Here is a 15,404-nt window from a genome sequence, read left to right as displayed (position 1 = left end):
GTAACGAGTTGGTAAATTTACAGATTGACCAGTAATTCTGCAAAATGGCCGTTTTCTCAAATAAAGCGTAACATAAAACGGCCAACAATTCCAGCAGTAAAGCTTTAGCCTCTTGGTTGATGCTGTCATCCGAGTGGATCGCTTGTAATCTCTGCGGATGAAATGCTTTAAAAAGGTTTGGCTTTCTGCACCAAATTATAAGTTGATCTTGATAGCAGTGTGGATAATAAATTGGCAACAATGCCCAATAATGTTACTTGCGTTTTCCATCGTGAACAGCACTAGCTATTTTCTCAGCGTTTCTGGGGAAATGGAGAAAACGCGCGCCTTTCATTTAACCCTTCACACTCCAACACAAACTGAATAGGCAGATTTGAAGGGTTTATTTCCTCAAAAAGATTGAATTCCTAAAATAACATTACAACTGTTGACTTTATATTAAAAAAAGTTTGACCATTTAAACTCTTATTTAAAAGTGTTTTAAATAACGGACTTAACTTCTGTAACAAGTAGCACCCTTTTTACGCAGTTATTACATTGTAAATATAGCTACTTTTTTATATTTTCATTTTTAAGAAATGTAATGTACATCTATAACACTATAATGTTACAATACCTCAGCATTAAATTACTAAAAAGTAGTTAACACTGCTGTGAGGGTGTTTCTAATACAACAGCTGAGAAAGTGATGGTGAATTTGACGTCTTTCTCTCTTTTTAACATCGTAATCAATCTCCCTTTCTGTTTTTTCCTCTTTTGTAAAGTCGTGGAATTACTATCATGTATTTTTTATTTTGCTATTGGACAAAATGGGAATATATTTGTTGCTGTAGTCTCCTTTTGACCACTAGTTGTACCCCAACTATGACTCCTGCCACTTCTGAGAGCCCTGGAAATGTGAAAATGGTCCATTGTTGACAGGTTTTGCTTTGGCATCTTTAAGGGCACTCGTCATACACACAAGAAAGGGCTGATCAAGAAGATGTTTGAGTGATTTAGATTGACCTGTGTCGGTTAGAAATCAAGTGGACCGGAGTGTGTTGCAGCAAACATTTTCTCAACTTTTGGATGTATGATGTTACTTCACATCTCTATGTCAGGGTTCCTCATTCATGGTTCAGTTTCCGGCAGAACTAGTTTGATAAGCTTTTATAATATAACCTATATGACAAATAATGCCTATGTGAGATATATGTGATGTGTAACCTCAGTAAAGGCCCGAATACACAACTTTTGCCCACATTTTTGCCCTGATTTACAGTCTGGGCGAGTCTACGCTAGTTGCCAAATGTCAGAGCTTGCATATTTGACTTGACAGATTTAATTGAAATCATGATTTGTATGTTGGACAGATTTATTTCAGTCTCCATCCAATTGGAGAATTTTTCAACACCATTTTTCATGCATCTACCAACTATTTTGCATGAGTTTGTTGCATTCGGAACGACCTGAAAGTCTGGTAGTGTGTGTGATCCTTGCTCGTTTTTCCTCCGTAACATTAACAAAGTTTGCAAGTGTATGATGCCTAGTGTTTTAAAATCTTTAAAAATTAATTAAGCTCCTGAACAGATTTGTAATTGGCTCTAAGAGTCCTTGGTAAATGTCTGATTAAAATGTGTCATTTGTTGATCTATTTCTCTTTCTTTTTGATATATTTTTTTTTTTATGTGGTTTTAAAGTACATTGAGTACTGGGCTTTCTTAAACCTCAAAGGCACAAATTGACATTTGATTATGATTGAGAAGTCGTTGGTTCTTGAACAAAGGGAGGGTTGTGCTGACATCGAGCCAGAGAGATTGAACATTAGCGTGACTCATAACTCTGGTGGGAAGGATGGTATTCATGTCAGATTTCTGATATTTGCTACATGTTCGCTCCTGTCCCCACAGAAGCACAGTGTTCAACCGTTTACACTAGTCAAGCCATTGCCCTGAACGAAAATCAAAGGCCTTTTGTTTTGTGACCCGTATGCATTTGTAAGCAGGTCTGAATGACTGATTTATTGTGCTGTGACTCACCTGAATTTCTGTAGAGTTTTCATAATTACAGGCATGAAAACTCCTCACCTTTCGGCGAAATTCGCCGTTTTGGGTCAAAATGTGTCACCTACGTGATTTGTGCAAATCCGATGAAAAAATATTTGGTGGGGGGTCGTGAGAATCTTTTCAATGAAAATCTTAAATGAAGATCGCGGATTTCAAGATTTGAAAACGTATATTTTTCTCTCCGTTTTGGCCTTCCGTCCACACTGAGATGGCATGGCGTTTTTATTAATGAAAACGAAGCTTTGTGAAAACGCACTCCAAAGTGGATACATTTGAAAACTGCATTTATTCGACAAAAATAAGTGGTTTTGGTCAAGTTTTTATTTTTTTATAAAAAACATCCCCCCCGGAGAGAAAGGAGAGAGTGATGCACTGCAAAGGATCCAGTAGTGCTCCGGATCTCAAAACACAGGAGAAGAGGGCAAGGCTGAGAGATGCTGCTGAACAGAGAAAACGGGCCCTTGAGATTCTGGTTCAGGCGAAAAAGAAAAAATAATCTCATGCTGTGTGTTTTGTGTTATATATATATATATATATGCCGTATCCTTCTTGCTTTTTTTTTCTTTTTACCCCTGACCAGTTTTCATGCCTGTAATTAGATGAACCGAATTGACATTTTGTATGCAAAACTATAAAACAATTTAACAGCTTTGTTGGTGGTTGCAGCACTATTAGTAAAAGTATGAGAATAATTGTTATAAATTAGGATCATTAGGACAGGTTTTTTTTGTGTGTTTGATGCTTGTCATTAGTTTGACGTCTCTCTGACAGTATTTATGGTACAAGCGAAGCGTGCGATAAGTCTTATTTGACTATTTATCCTGCTCTTTTATCTTCGTCAAAACACTCCAGGGCTTTTAGTTACAGGCAGTTTCCATGAAAATGCTTTTGTTTGAGAAATATTTGCATTGTTACTCATGTATTTGCATCAAGTGCAATTACATTTTTTGTATAATTAGTTAGGCCTATTAGTGATACTGATTCCACCAGTTATATCTGTGAGTCATCGCTGTTCCAGAATTAGGATATATTTGTAAATTAATGTAGAATATTGGTAACACTTTAGTTTAGGGTCCAATTCTCACTATTAACTAGTTGCTTGTTAGCATGCATATTACTAGGATATTAGCTTTTTATTAGTAATTATAAAGCACATATTAATGCCTTATTCTGCATGACCATATTCTACATCCCTTAATCCACCAATACCTAAACTTAACAACCTTACTAACTAATAAAAAGCAGTAATTAGGAGTTTGAGGCAAAAGTTAATAGAGAGAATTGGACCCTAATCTGAAGTGTGACCTAAATAGTTATTTTGAGGGAATTGTTCACCCAAATAAATAAAATCTAATCTTTGATTGCCAGACAAAATGATATTTTGCAGAAAGTTCAAGCTGCCCTTCTCCATGCAATGAATCTAGTCAGTGATTTACACAACTCAACTTCTTATGGTGCTTTATTTTACCCTGACATGTTATCAGTCTGCTTATTTTGTAGTGAAAAGAGCAATTTAGACAGTTTGCCAAATATCGCTGTTTTGGTTCAACAGAAGCTACTTTTTTTTTTTTTTTTTTTGGTGAACCTGCATGTTTACCCTCCATTTCTCTTTTTGTAAAGATTTCCTTACTAATTCAGATTATGCAATCAGTTGGACCTGGTGAATAATTGAATTGGTTTGACCTTTTTTCTCTCGGATGTTCTAGGAAACTGCATTGACTGGCTAATTGAAGCACATTGCTGACCACTTAAAAGTCAGAGTTCAAATAAGAGATTGTTGAATTTTGGTAATTTAAATTTTTTTTTTTGTTGCAAATTCAGCCTTGCATCTTGTTTTAAGTTTTAGAATGAAGAAAGAAACCAACAGAGCAAAGATATGAACTAGTTTCTATAGCTTGTCAGAAGTAGATCAAGAAGCTGCTTATCCAACAGGTAAAGTTCAATTGTGCATTTACTTCTAAAAATAGCCAGACGGCTAATGACAGAACTTTGAACTGTGTTATGTAATCAAAGTAAATAAAAATATCCTGCAAATAGCCATTTTCTCAACTGGGATATATTCTGTAGGGAGAAACAAGCTGTATTCTTAACAGCAAATCAGTCTAAATCCAATTCATTAAAGATTTTTCTTAAAGAGACGGATTTTACTAAAGATTGATTTTTGATTTTCAATGTGGAAATTGTCACGCTTCAATAAAATCAGTGTATTCTTAGAAGTTGGGTTGACTGTAAAAAATAAAATGGCTACTTAAAGGAATACTTCACTAGGGGTGGGAATCTCTAGGCACCTCACGATTCGATTACGATTCAGAGGGTAACGATTATTGATGCATCTTTTTTTTTTTTTTTTTTGACTACTTGGTACTTTTAAAGCAAAGTATTTATGATGACCCATAACGAACTTACTTCCATTACTTCCTATATTCATTTTATTAATAAAACAAATGGAAGTGATTTGGCAAGTCAACTGTAAGGTTACATTTGCCAGCATGTCCCAACATTGCAAAGAACCAACAGGAAAATAAACGTGTGCCTGTACTAGCAGCGTACTTGTAGCAAAATCACAAACAGTTTTCGTTCAGAAATATAGATTGTGTACCAGCAGCTCTCATACAAACATAATGTTTGTGCATATTCTGAATAATTAGTAACATACAAAGCCGCTCTTATACACAACTAAATAATAAAGAGTTATGACTTCAAATGTTTGCTGTATAACACAATCAAAAACAGCTTATACCAAAAAAGTGAATGAACATCTGCAGAGAGCACAGTCAAAATGTACCTTTTTGTGACTGGCATTGCACTGATACACACTGTGACTGTGGAGGGCAGTATAACGTACGTATAACAGATCGGTTTACAGCATATTGATGTGAAAACTAAACAATACAGAAAGCAGCTCTCATACAGAAAATACTAAATAGGTCACATCGCGATGCATCTGAGAATCGATTTTTCCCCCCACCCCTATACTTCACCGATTAGCATCAAGCTTTGTATCAGTAGAAATCCGGTAGTGTTTTCGAACGACCGTGCTTCCCTCCCTCATGTCCCCCTGAGACGAGAGATTTCTGGATTGTGTGTCTGGAAAAAAACCTCTGATGACTCGGAGGCTTTTCTGTCCAGAGGCGAGAGACTACAGCCAGTAGGAGGAGCTCGTCCCGCATGTCTTCAACCCGCCCATAGGGAGATGTCACGATAAAACGGCGTCTTTTCACTTTTGAGTCGCCTAGTCGTATCATTTCTTCCGATACTGCCCTCTGTAACCGGTAGGTGTGGCTTGGGCGTGGCCTCGTAGCGCAGCGAAGCAAGTGCATTCTGGGAGTTGTTGTCTTTCATCCACATGAGCCAAAAATACATTTTCTGGCTTTTCTCAGTCTAGAAGGCACCAACTTCTAAAATAATTTCACATTTCTACTACATAAATCACCCAATTTACATACACATTCATCTTTCCAGCGGTGAAATATCCCTTTAAGAGCCCCTCTTTTGGACACCATGTGCTTGGCATTGAGTATGAGCACTTGACTTTGTGAATGGCTGCCCACTGCTCCGGGGGTGTGTGTGTGTGTGTGTTCACTACTCACTGCTCCTAATGTGTGTGTGCACTTGTATGGGTTAAATGCAGAGTAGAAATTCCTAGTATGTACAAATTCCATACTTGGCCTTTACGTCACTTCACTTGACTTTTGCCTTTTGCACTGTTGACAGCTGACTAAGTGTATGGGTTGTTGGACAGTTTGACAAGCAAAATGATTCAATGTTAGATTGATTCATTAAAGAAATAGTTCACTTCAAAAATTCAAAATTCTGTCATATTTATACCAAACAGTTGATTAACCCCATTGACTTCCATAGTATTTTTTTTCCTACTATGGTAGTCGATGGGGTCTATCAACTGTCTGGTTACCCATATTCTTCAAAATATCTTCCTTTGTCTTCAATAGAAGAAAGAAATTCATTCAGATTTGAAACAACTTAAGGGTGAGTAAATGATAGATTTTTCATTTTGAAGTGAACTAATCAGTTGAAAAAGTGTTTTCATAGTGTAGAGACTCATCAGCATATCTATCCTAATTGTCCCCATTAAACAATGAATGCTTGCAGATTTAAATAAGCTTTAACTAAGCTACTATATGCACATTGGCGAACAGCAGGAGGTGCCTGTTGTAGAGCGTGCGGATGGAGGCGTAACAGGACCATTGGCTGATCCACATGAGTCCACCAGCGGTAGGAGGTCACTGATTCTAGGCCAGCTGTGTCCTGTCCCAAAACATTATGCAACAGCTCAACGAGTTAATTAGCGGCGTCTCTCAAGACTCTGGACTTGTTTACAGCAAATGGGTGTTGAGGATGAATCTCTCATGGCTTTGATTTGGAGCTGAAGGAATTACATAAACTTCACATGCCTTACAGGGGAAGAAACCCTCTGAACGACTACGGCATTTCAAACCGCGGTTTCTCATTTGACTCTGCTGCTTTTCCATTGTATTTCTATGTAAACATATGCTTATACGCTTTTACTTATGTAGGCCTCATGTATATGCTTGACTGTTGCACTTGCATCTTTCTTTTCTTTTTTTGCAGCATCTCGCGCACCACAGGCCATTCTGAAATGCCAAGTGCTCAAGTTAAAAGTTAAAAGTTTCTCGTAGCGATGCATGAAAATTTTGGCAACAAAAATATTTTTGGAGGGCTAAAATAACTGGCTGAAACGGTGATGTTTAAAAGCCCTGATATACTCACAGCGGAGGTCTTTTTCGTTCTTCGTTTAGGGATAAAAAGGAGTTGGAAATACCTGTTAGCAAACATCCTGAATCCCGACACCGTCCACACTAGGGCTGCATGATTAAACGAAATTAAACCAAAATCGAAACCGCAAACTTTTTTTGTGTGGATTTTTGATTAAATGAATATATGCGAGTATCCCTGTAAACACAGTCGGTTAGGCCATTGTCTTAAATAAGCAGCTGATAAAGAGCGCACTACAGTATAATGGATCCGTGCACTAGCTCTTAAAGTGACAGCAGCCTAATATGTGTCTGTCATTAATGCTGATAAAACAAAAAAAGATAGCTTTAACTTAGGGTTGTAACGGTATGAGAGTGTCATGGTATACGGTATTAAATAATCATTTTATTATAATCATCAGCTACAGTGACCCTTAAATGAATGAAAACAGATAGGGTTTTTTGGTTGAACATATGATTTATTAAAACTAACTTTTTAATTAAAAAATAAAATAAAAATTATGGAAGTATGAGTCTACTTTTTGAAAAAATACGAAAAATAAAAGCTGCACATCTCCCATGTGAACAAACATGTCTAATCAGTTGAATTCATAAAACCTGAACTTTATTTTTATTCTTATTATTTATTATTATTTAAGATAATTATAAGATAATAGAGCCTTATGAAATGTATTTTATTTCCTCAGAAATTCTGGGTTGTCTAATCACATTCTGGGGGTTTCAATTGCTGGGGTCAAATTGACCCCAGTGGGTAAAAATTGTTGGTATATTTGAGGGTAATAGGAGGGTTAAGTTCTCTTACAATATTAATTTTTAGCAAATATTATTTAGCAAACACTCTGAAGGAACTGCGTCATCCCTGAGTCCATTATAGTCCAAAGCAAACTTTTAATACCTTATATACATTTTTAAATTGCTCTTCTATAGTATTTAAACTTGTTAATCTCCATGGAAATTGGAAATAAAGTTGGAGTGGCATTAAAAAGTTCATCATGAGGAAACAATTTTAAAAAACAAGTATTTTTTATATGAATTTCCTGTGAGTTCAGAAGAATTGTTTGTACGTGTTCCTCTCCACGTATATCCATGTTTGTTTTTATTACTAATTTCAGAGACTTTTCTCCTGAATTTCCCCAGTGTAGTCATTTATACAGGAGGAAGTTAGCTGGAACAGACTGGAATTCAAGTTGTCTTTGTTAGTCACTATGCAACATGTAGATATAATCTACCACATCACACTCATAAACCAAACGGTGTAAAACAGGGCGCTGAGAATGAGATAAGATGTTGTCATGTCTATTGATGTTGCAAGAACCAGTCCCGCCATGATTTCACGGTTTTTATTTTTTTTTTTTTGATTTTTGCGATCAAAATGACTGATTTTGTGGTGGTAATTTCCAGAAATTTGTGAAAAAATTTGCGATTTTTATATTTTATAATTAGGACATCACATTTACCATAATAGTATTATGTCAGATGCACAATAGTCATACATGATGACACAAATCACAAATAAATTGCATAAAGCTTGTTTATTTTGGTCTAATCAAATTCTCATCAAATTAACTTTTAAAACAACCTATGGGCAATTTTTCTACCTGACCTATGTAAATATTAACAGCAGGTGTAGTAATTTATACTGTAGAACTGTGTGTAAATCCTGAGTTGAGGGCTCATGAGCTGCAGTTAGCAACCACTTATAGTGTGGCGTTTTGCATGGCGTCCCCACTGCGTATAGCTACGCAATACGAAGTGACCGTTCGAAAGGGACCTACTTGGTTACTATCGTAACCTCGGTTCCCTGAGAGTAGGGAACGAGTATTGCGTAGCCGGCCGCACTATAGTAACCTGGCAAGGTGTCGCTTCAGTCGTTAAACCTGCTAAAATGGCGTTTTTCGGGGACTAATATCATAGATAGTAAAAGAATAATATAGGCTAAGGCCGCGCCCCCCTTGGCGGGCTCTGACGTGTAATGGCGTGATGCTCGCTCATTGGCTCAGAGGCGCCCGCGCCATTGTATGTGCAGTTGCCGCAGCACAGCCAATGAGTGAGCTGTGCTAGCTGTGCAGCTGCAAAATGCGTTTTACATTATAGGCTTCAGTAAATCGAGGAAATGAGTTTCCCCTTTTCTCGCAACATCTGTATAGTAAAAATGCATTGAAACTTTAATTAAACTAGAGATATTTCAATTGGGTGATTATAATTTAATGTTTTGTGAGGTCTTTTGCATTTTTGTGATTATTTTGCAGTTAAATTAGGAATTATGCAGGATCGCAAAAAAATGTGACGTTTTGTTGATTTTGCGTTGTATTCAGCGATCGCGGAATTGCGAAAAACTGGAGGGACTGAGGAACTACATGATCCCAAGACTTACAGCTGTGTTATGCTCATTCATACTAGTGGTCGACTGATACTGGGTTTTTTTATTGCCGATGCCGATATCTTCGAGAGCAGGGTGGCCGATATAAAGCCGATATGTGACCCTGGACCACAAAACCAGTCAAATGGGTCAATGTTTTTGAAATTGAGATTTATACATCATATGGAAACTGATTAAATAAGCTTTCCTTTGATGTATGGTTTGTTATGATAGGACAATATTTGCAATCTGCAAAAAAAATCTGCAAAAAAATGTAAACATTGAGAAAATGGCCTTTAAAGTTGTCCATTTTTGTTGGCGATTGTGCTGCATTCACTCACAAAAATACATGTTTTATATATTTACGGTAGGAAATTTGCTAAATATCTTCATGGAACATGATCTTTACTTAATATCCTAATGATTTTTGGCATGAAATAAAAATCGATAATTTTGACCCATACAATGTATTGTTGGCTATTGCCACAAATATACCCGCCCGTCAAAATAAAAGTCTCACTTCCAACACGTCGGCCAATCAGAAAAACTTAACGACCAATGCCGATATTTTAAAAATGTTAAAATATCGGTCGACCACTAATTCATACTAACGAACTCAGCAAAAAAAAGTGTACAAATAATTCTTAAAAACTTGCGTCTGTTAATCAAGTGCCAGAGGTGGTGAATCCATAATCATCAGAGGCGTTCAATATTTTAACACATAATAAATTCATGACTTTTTTTTTTTTTTTTTATCTTGATATCCACTTAGTTTTTGAAAGATTAGGGATCTAACTTCCAAGTTAAGCCACTGCATTTTCTGGCAACAACTAGCGCAAATTCAGTGAGATTGAGGCATGATTGTTTTATTTGATTCGTTTCCTAGAAAGTAGACCTCTGGATCTTGTGGAAACTTGTGTACAATCCAGACAGTCTTTCCTAAAGTTCGTATTTGGGTAAACAACTCCAAATTTAGAAAGGTTTATGTAGTCAGTTGGTGTATATATAGACACATGCAGTATTCATACGCAGCCAGTCTTCTTGGCAACAAAGACGCAGTGGCCACCGGAGACGACTTGGGGTTAATTGCAGCTTTCACACTTTTTTGACTTTAGAGCAGAAATGATGTCCCTGCTTTTTAATGCTAATGCATTCATGAAATTAGGATTTACACATGAATGGTTCTAATCACCATCGGCCATTTAATGGAGGATTCTTGCAGACTAAGATAAGCTTGACAGCAGTTTACTGCCTGAAGGAACGTGCTGGCTTTAGTTGCACAGGATTGTGAAAGTTAAAGGCACTTGATGCACTTTGGGAAACGCCTTTATTCTGTGCATGTTTGGGTTTGCATGTGTGTGTTTGACGTGCCTGTGGTCCAGTTCCCTGATCAGGGTGCTGTTACTGTCGGAGTTGACTCCAGGATGAGTCCTAGAAAGCACGTCGTGTACCAGAAAAGTCTTCAGCTTGTTTGTAGGAGCACTGAGGGCACACAATTAAATTGGAGACTGGTGACTTCTCGTGGTCCTCGTCCTTGAATGCACTGTACATGTACATTATATTGAAAAACATTTTTTATATTCAATGTTTTTTGGGTCATTCCTGGTGTTCGGTGCCTTTTGGCCATCATAAAATGTGGAAAATCAAAAAAATAATGTTTTGTTTAGTCATGATAGGGTGATGGAAAGCATTTGAAAAAATATTCTAGTCAAGCTCAAATAAAATGTAAGCGGTTATTAAACAAAAATGTCCAGCCTGTTAGAAAAAGATACAAATAAAAAGCATAAAATGTTTAAAGTAATAAAAATATTGATACTCTTGTTCATTGTCACTGAATAATTAGTTGTTTTTTGTGTGCTGATTTTATGAAATTATTGTAAAAAAAAAAAAAAAAAAAAAAATGGCTTAACAGGGTGGACAAGTGGTATAAAGGATGGATGGATGATTTCTTATGGACAACCAGTTACAATTTTACTTGATTTTGAACTTGACTTAGATGGGAAACAATATTAAAACATTGACAAATAACTTTAAATGCACTACTTAAACTTTAAACATAAGTTCACTCTCTCTCGCTCTGATTTAACAGGGTGGACATTCTGACCTAAAATCAGCCAATGAGCAAAAACAAGCTAACATAGAAGGTTTATTAAATATGATAACATTTTTATTTTACAATTATGATTTTTCTACTAACTTTTTCATATTTCCCTTAACAGGGTGGACGTATTAAGGTTGACCACATCAAATTTGAAAGATTAAATTTCTAGAAATATTTGTATATTTCTAATTTTTAGAAATACACTTAAAATTACCGAGGATCTCACTCACTCGCCCAAGTTGATTTCCCTCCAAACGAAGTGATGACAGCTTTATGATATAATGTCATTACATTTTTTTATACTTTAATTTATAGAGAAAGTAGTCAAAAATAACAGGGTGGACCGAGGAAAAATGCTGATATGTGGTGGTTCAAAATGCTGTTAAATGTCTCATGTTCAACTTCAATATGCTTGGAGTTCAAATGGTGTTATTTAAAGACCATTGATATTGTTCAACATTTGAAGGCAATAAGATCATGATCTTTACTGGGGGACACAAAAGGCACCGAATCCCAGGAAAATGACCCTTTTGTGTCTGTTTATATTCTGTTATGGAATGCTGTTTATTCACCTTTAACCAAATTGAAATGTATTTCAGGTTTGTGCATGTTAACCATCTGTATAAATAGAAACTACAGATCTACTTTTTTCTTTGTAAACATATGTACTGAAAATAAAAGTTTCTTTTTTCCCCTTAAATCTCCATGTAAGATGTGTTTAAATGTGTTTTCTTAAAATGCATTGAAAAATCATCTGAATGGTTTGTGTGTGCAATATACATCTTGTTTAATAAAACAATCGCGATGAAGAAAGCAGGATAGAGTGGAGCGAGTTCAGGCATAAACTGAAGCGGCGCTTCTGCGCATGCGCGACAGCGTTCCAAAAACACCCGAAGCGCGTGGAACGTGTTGAAGACGCGTGACTCCGCCCCTCTCCGAAGCCACGCCCCCCTCGAGACCACAGATCCCTTAAATCTTGAGGAGTGCCTTCACCACTAACACACACTTCTGCATCTGAGACTAACTGATCACCAACATGCGCTGCAAAATGAGCTATTGTCTACCGTACTCCCCCGGATCCTCTCCTACTTACTCTGCCAGACTAATATCATACAGGGCACGATGCAGGTAAATGTTATGCTTTCATAACGGAATTAAATCGCGCGATGTTTTCTATAGCTAGACTCTTGAGTTATTGCTGAGATGTGCTTGTGCTTCGGGTGGCTTTTTCCGAAGATACACATATTTTTTATACTTATTTGACTTGTGTGTCTATGTAAAAGAACATAATTGTGAGAAAGCTGTATCTATGTAATATGATTATTATATTAGACTCGTTCATGTTGGGTTTATTGTGGATTGAGGGGAATGTCACGCGCGGAGCGCGAACTAGTTGCAGTCATGAACACATCTAAAAGCTTGTATTGAAAAGGTGTACGCTTATACTAAAAAGAATAGTATATTTATTTAGCACTTTATATTACATTTATATTTATATTAAAGCCTTGATGGTTTTGAATGAACTCTAGATCTCACGCAGCGCATTGCACTCAAGACTCAAGACCATCGCAAAAATAAAAACAACTCGAAATTAAAGTGTAAAGTTGGACAGTTTTAACTTGTTTTAACGCAATGCTCATGACACAAAATGGTGTTGATGTGCCGCGCGTCTTCAATGATGAAGTTAGCGTAGATTATGAGCAAGAACACGTGTCTGGCTAACAACAACATTGAAGCGTTTTATTTATTTATATATATTTTTATTTTTAAATTCGGTCACTCTTTTGTATTGGTTAACAAAGGTTTTGCCAAATGGTAAATATGGTGCCAGGTATGGTAAATTAGACAACAGCAGTTAAATTAAAGTCCCTCTAGTCAATAATTTAATATTTGATCACCAAAATTACATTTAAATGTGCAAAAAAAAAAATTATTCATGCCTTGAAATAGCTTGAATGTAACTCTAAACCCTTGCTTCATTCAGTATAGGAATAATCATGAATATGCAAATTAAACGCCTCCACCCACTCACACCAGCTCAGAATACTTGATCCCCTTTACTGTACAGTGGCAAGTGGGAATACTGGTTTAATTCAGACTTATACAGTGTATGTTTGAACCAGAAACTGATTCAGAAGAAGTGGAAGAGTGAATTATACAGTCGATGACACCAGCGATTTCAAACCGTGTTTTTCACTGCAGTTTTAAGGAGAAAATACTCAATGCAATGCAATGGTGTTGGCTTATGAATTTGCACATGGTTTGTCTTAAAGCATATTAAAAACACCATATATACATTTTAAAAAACGATTTTCACCACAGGGGGACTTAAATGTGCTGTAAACATCAGGAACAATGAGAATGGTCTGCTGTTAGATTTTATTTATTTATTTATTACTATGTACAATTCTTGCACCATGCAATAGTATCACACCTTCATAACTCCAATATTTATGCACAAATTCTGAATATGTTTCTTAATGGGCAATGGAGTATAGCGATGACGTGTGTGTGCATTCCTGATTTTTATCTTGTACCACTGAATGTATGGTTTTATAGAATATGTGCTGATAAGCACAACAAGGAAATGTTATCTGGATTTACAATTCTGAGTTATTGCACATGAATAGTTGGCAGTTCGTTAGAAGTGTGATTAAACTGATATGTAACTTGCCTGACAGGACTTGAGATTGAGATCACCAATGCAAACTCCTTTCTTCTTTTTCTAAAGCGTTGTCTTTTGTTTTTGTCCTGCAGTGCCTCTGGTGCCAGTGTTGTGGCCATTGATAACAAAATAGAGCAAGCTATGGTGAGTATTTTAGTTCTTTCTTTAAAAATATATATTTTTGTTATTTTACTTGAGGCATAAAGGATTTCAACTGATTTCATTGAAGTAGTTTGGAGTAATCGTATATCACTATTTAAAAAGCACTTGAACGAAAATACTTGTGAAAATGTTGTAAGCAAAAGCAAAGTTATGTGGTGTGACCAACATACAGAAAACACTTGTCAGGAGATGATAATTTATGATCCCCTGAAGACACAACAAATCTCAGATAATTTGACGTTTTCATGACAAGGCAAGGTTAGTTCAGGTTGTAAGGTCATGTGATCCGACTCCCCAAAATGTAATGAGATATATATATTTTTTTAACGTGTTTGTTGCACCACATGACATTTTTGAAGCATTTAAAGGGTTAGTTCATCCAAAAATGCAAATTATCTCATTTAATACTCTCACTCAAGCCATTTCTTCTTTTAAGCCGAACATTATTAGAGTTAAATCAAAAAATATCCTGTCTCTTCCAAGCTTTATAATGGGAGTGAATAGTACCTGAGATTTTGAAGCCCAAAAAAGCACATCCATCCATCATAAAAGTAATCTATACGGCTCCAGATGGATAATAAAGGCCTTCTGAAAAAAAATATCCATATTTACAACTTCATAACATATTTAATCCCTTTTTTGGGCTTCAAAAACTCCCATTCACTCCCATTATAAAGCTTGGAAGAGCCAGGAAATTACTTAATATAACTCACATTGAGTTTGGCTGAAAGATGAAAGTCATACACGTCTAGGATGAGGCTTGAGGGAGAGTAAATCATGGGATCGTTTTTATTTTTGGCTGAATGGCATAAAAGCTTTTCAAATCCATAAGAAACCACAAAAAAGTACATTTTATAAGCGCTCGCATCCGAAACGTGCACCTAATCACGGTCCTGCTCTTCTCTCCAGGACCTCGTGAAAAGCCATCTAATGTACGCGGTGCGCGAGGAGGTGGAGGTCTTGAAGGAGCAGATCAAGGAGCTCTACGAGAGGAACTCGGTCCTGGAGAGGGAGAACGCAGTATTAAAGTCCCTGGCCAACACGGAGCAGTTGACTCAGCTCACCTCCCAGAACAACGTCCCCGGAAGCACTTCTCCCCAACAGACGCCAGCCAACGCAATCCTGCAGGAAGGAGGCGACCTCGTGGCCTTGCCCCCGCAACCCAACGTGTCCACGGCGTGAAGACCTTCACGGGGCTCTGGAGACTTGCATAAAAACAAAACAAAAACCTGCAAAGGAGATTTTTTTTTCGTTTGCCACTTGCGGAGAGCCATGCTTCGACTATCCTTGCTGCTTGGCTTTCCCAGTATTAGACAAT

General features: G+C 36.7%; 1 protein-coding gene across 1 annotated transcript in view; it reads left to right on the top strand.

The window, feature by feature from the left end:
• Positions 1 to 15,404, top strand: part of tsc22d2 (TSC22 domain family 2) — a 32,590-nt gene extending 17,186 nt beyond the window's left edge. The window contains exons 2-3 of the mRNA XM_079890240.1: positions 14,017 to 14,068; positions 14,996 to 15,404. Of these exons, the coding sequence (XP_079746366.1) occupies positions 14,017 to 14,068; positions 14,996 to 15,268 (325 nt within the window). The 3' untranslated portion in view covers positions 15,269 to 15,404. The remainder of the gene's footprint in view (positions 1 to 14,016; positions 14,069 to 14,995) is intronic.

The sequence above is a fragment of the Squalius cephalus genome, assembly GCF_949319135.1.
Source record: "Squalius cephalus genome assembly, chromosome: 13".
NCBI lineage: Eukaryota > Metazoa > Chordata > Actinopteri > Cypriniformes > Leuciscidae > Squalius > Squalius cephalus.
The sequence above is the reverse complement of the archived record's forward strand: the minus strand, read 5'-3'. Positions and strand labels throughout refer to the sequence as shown.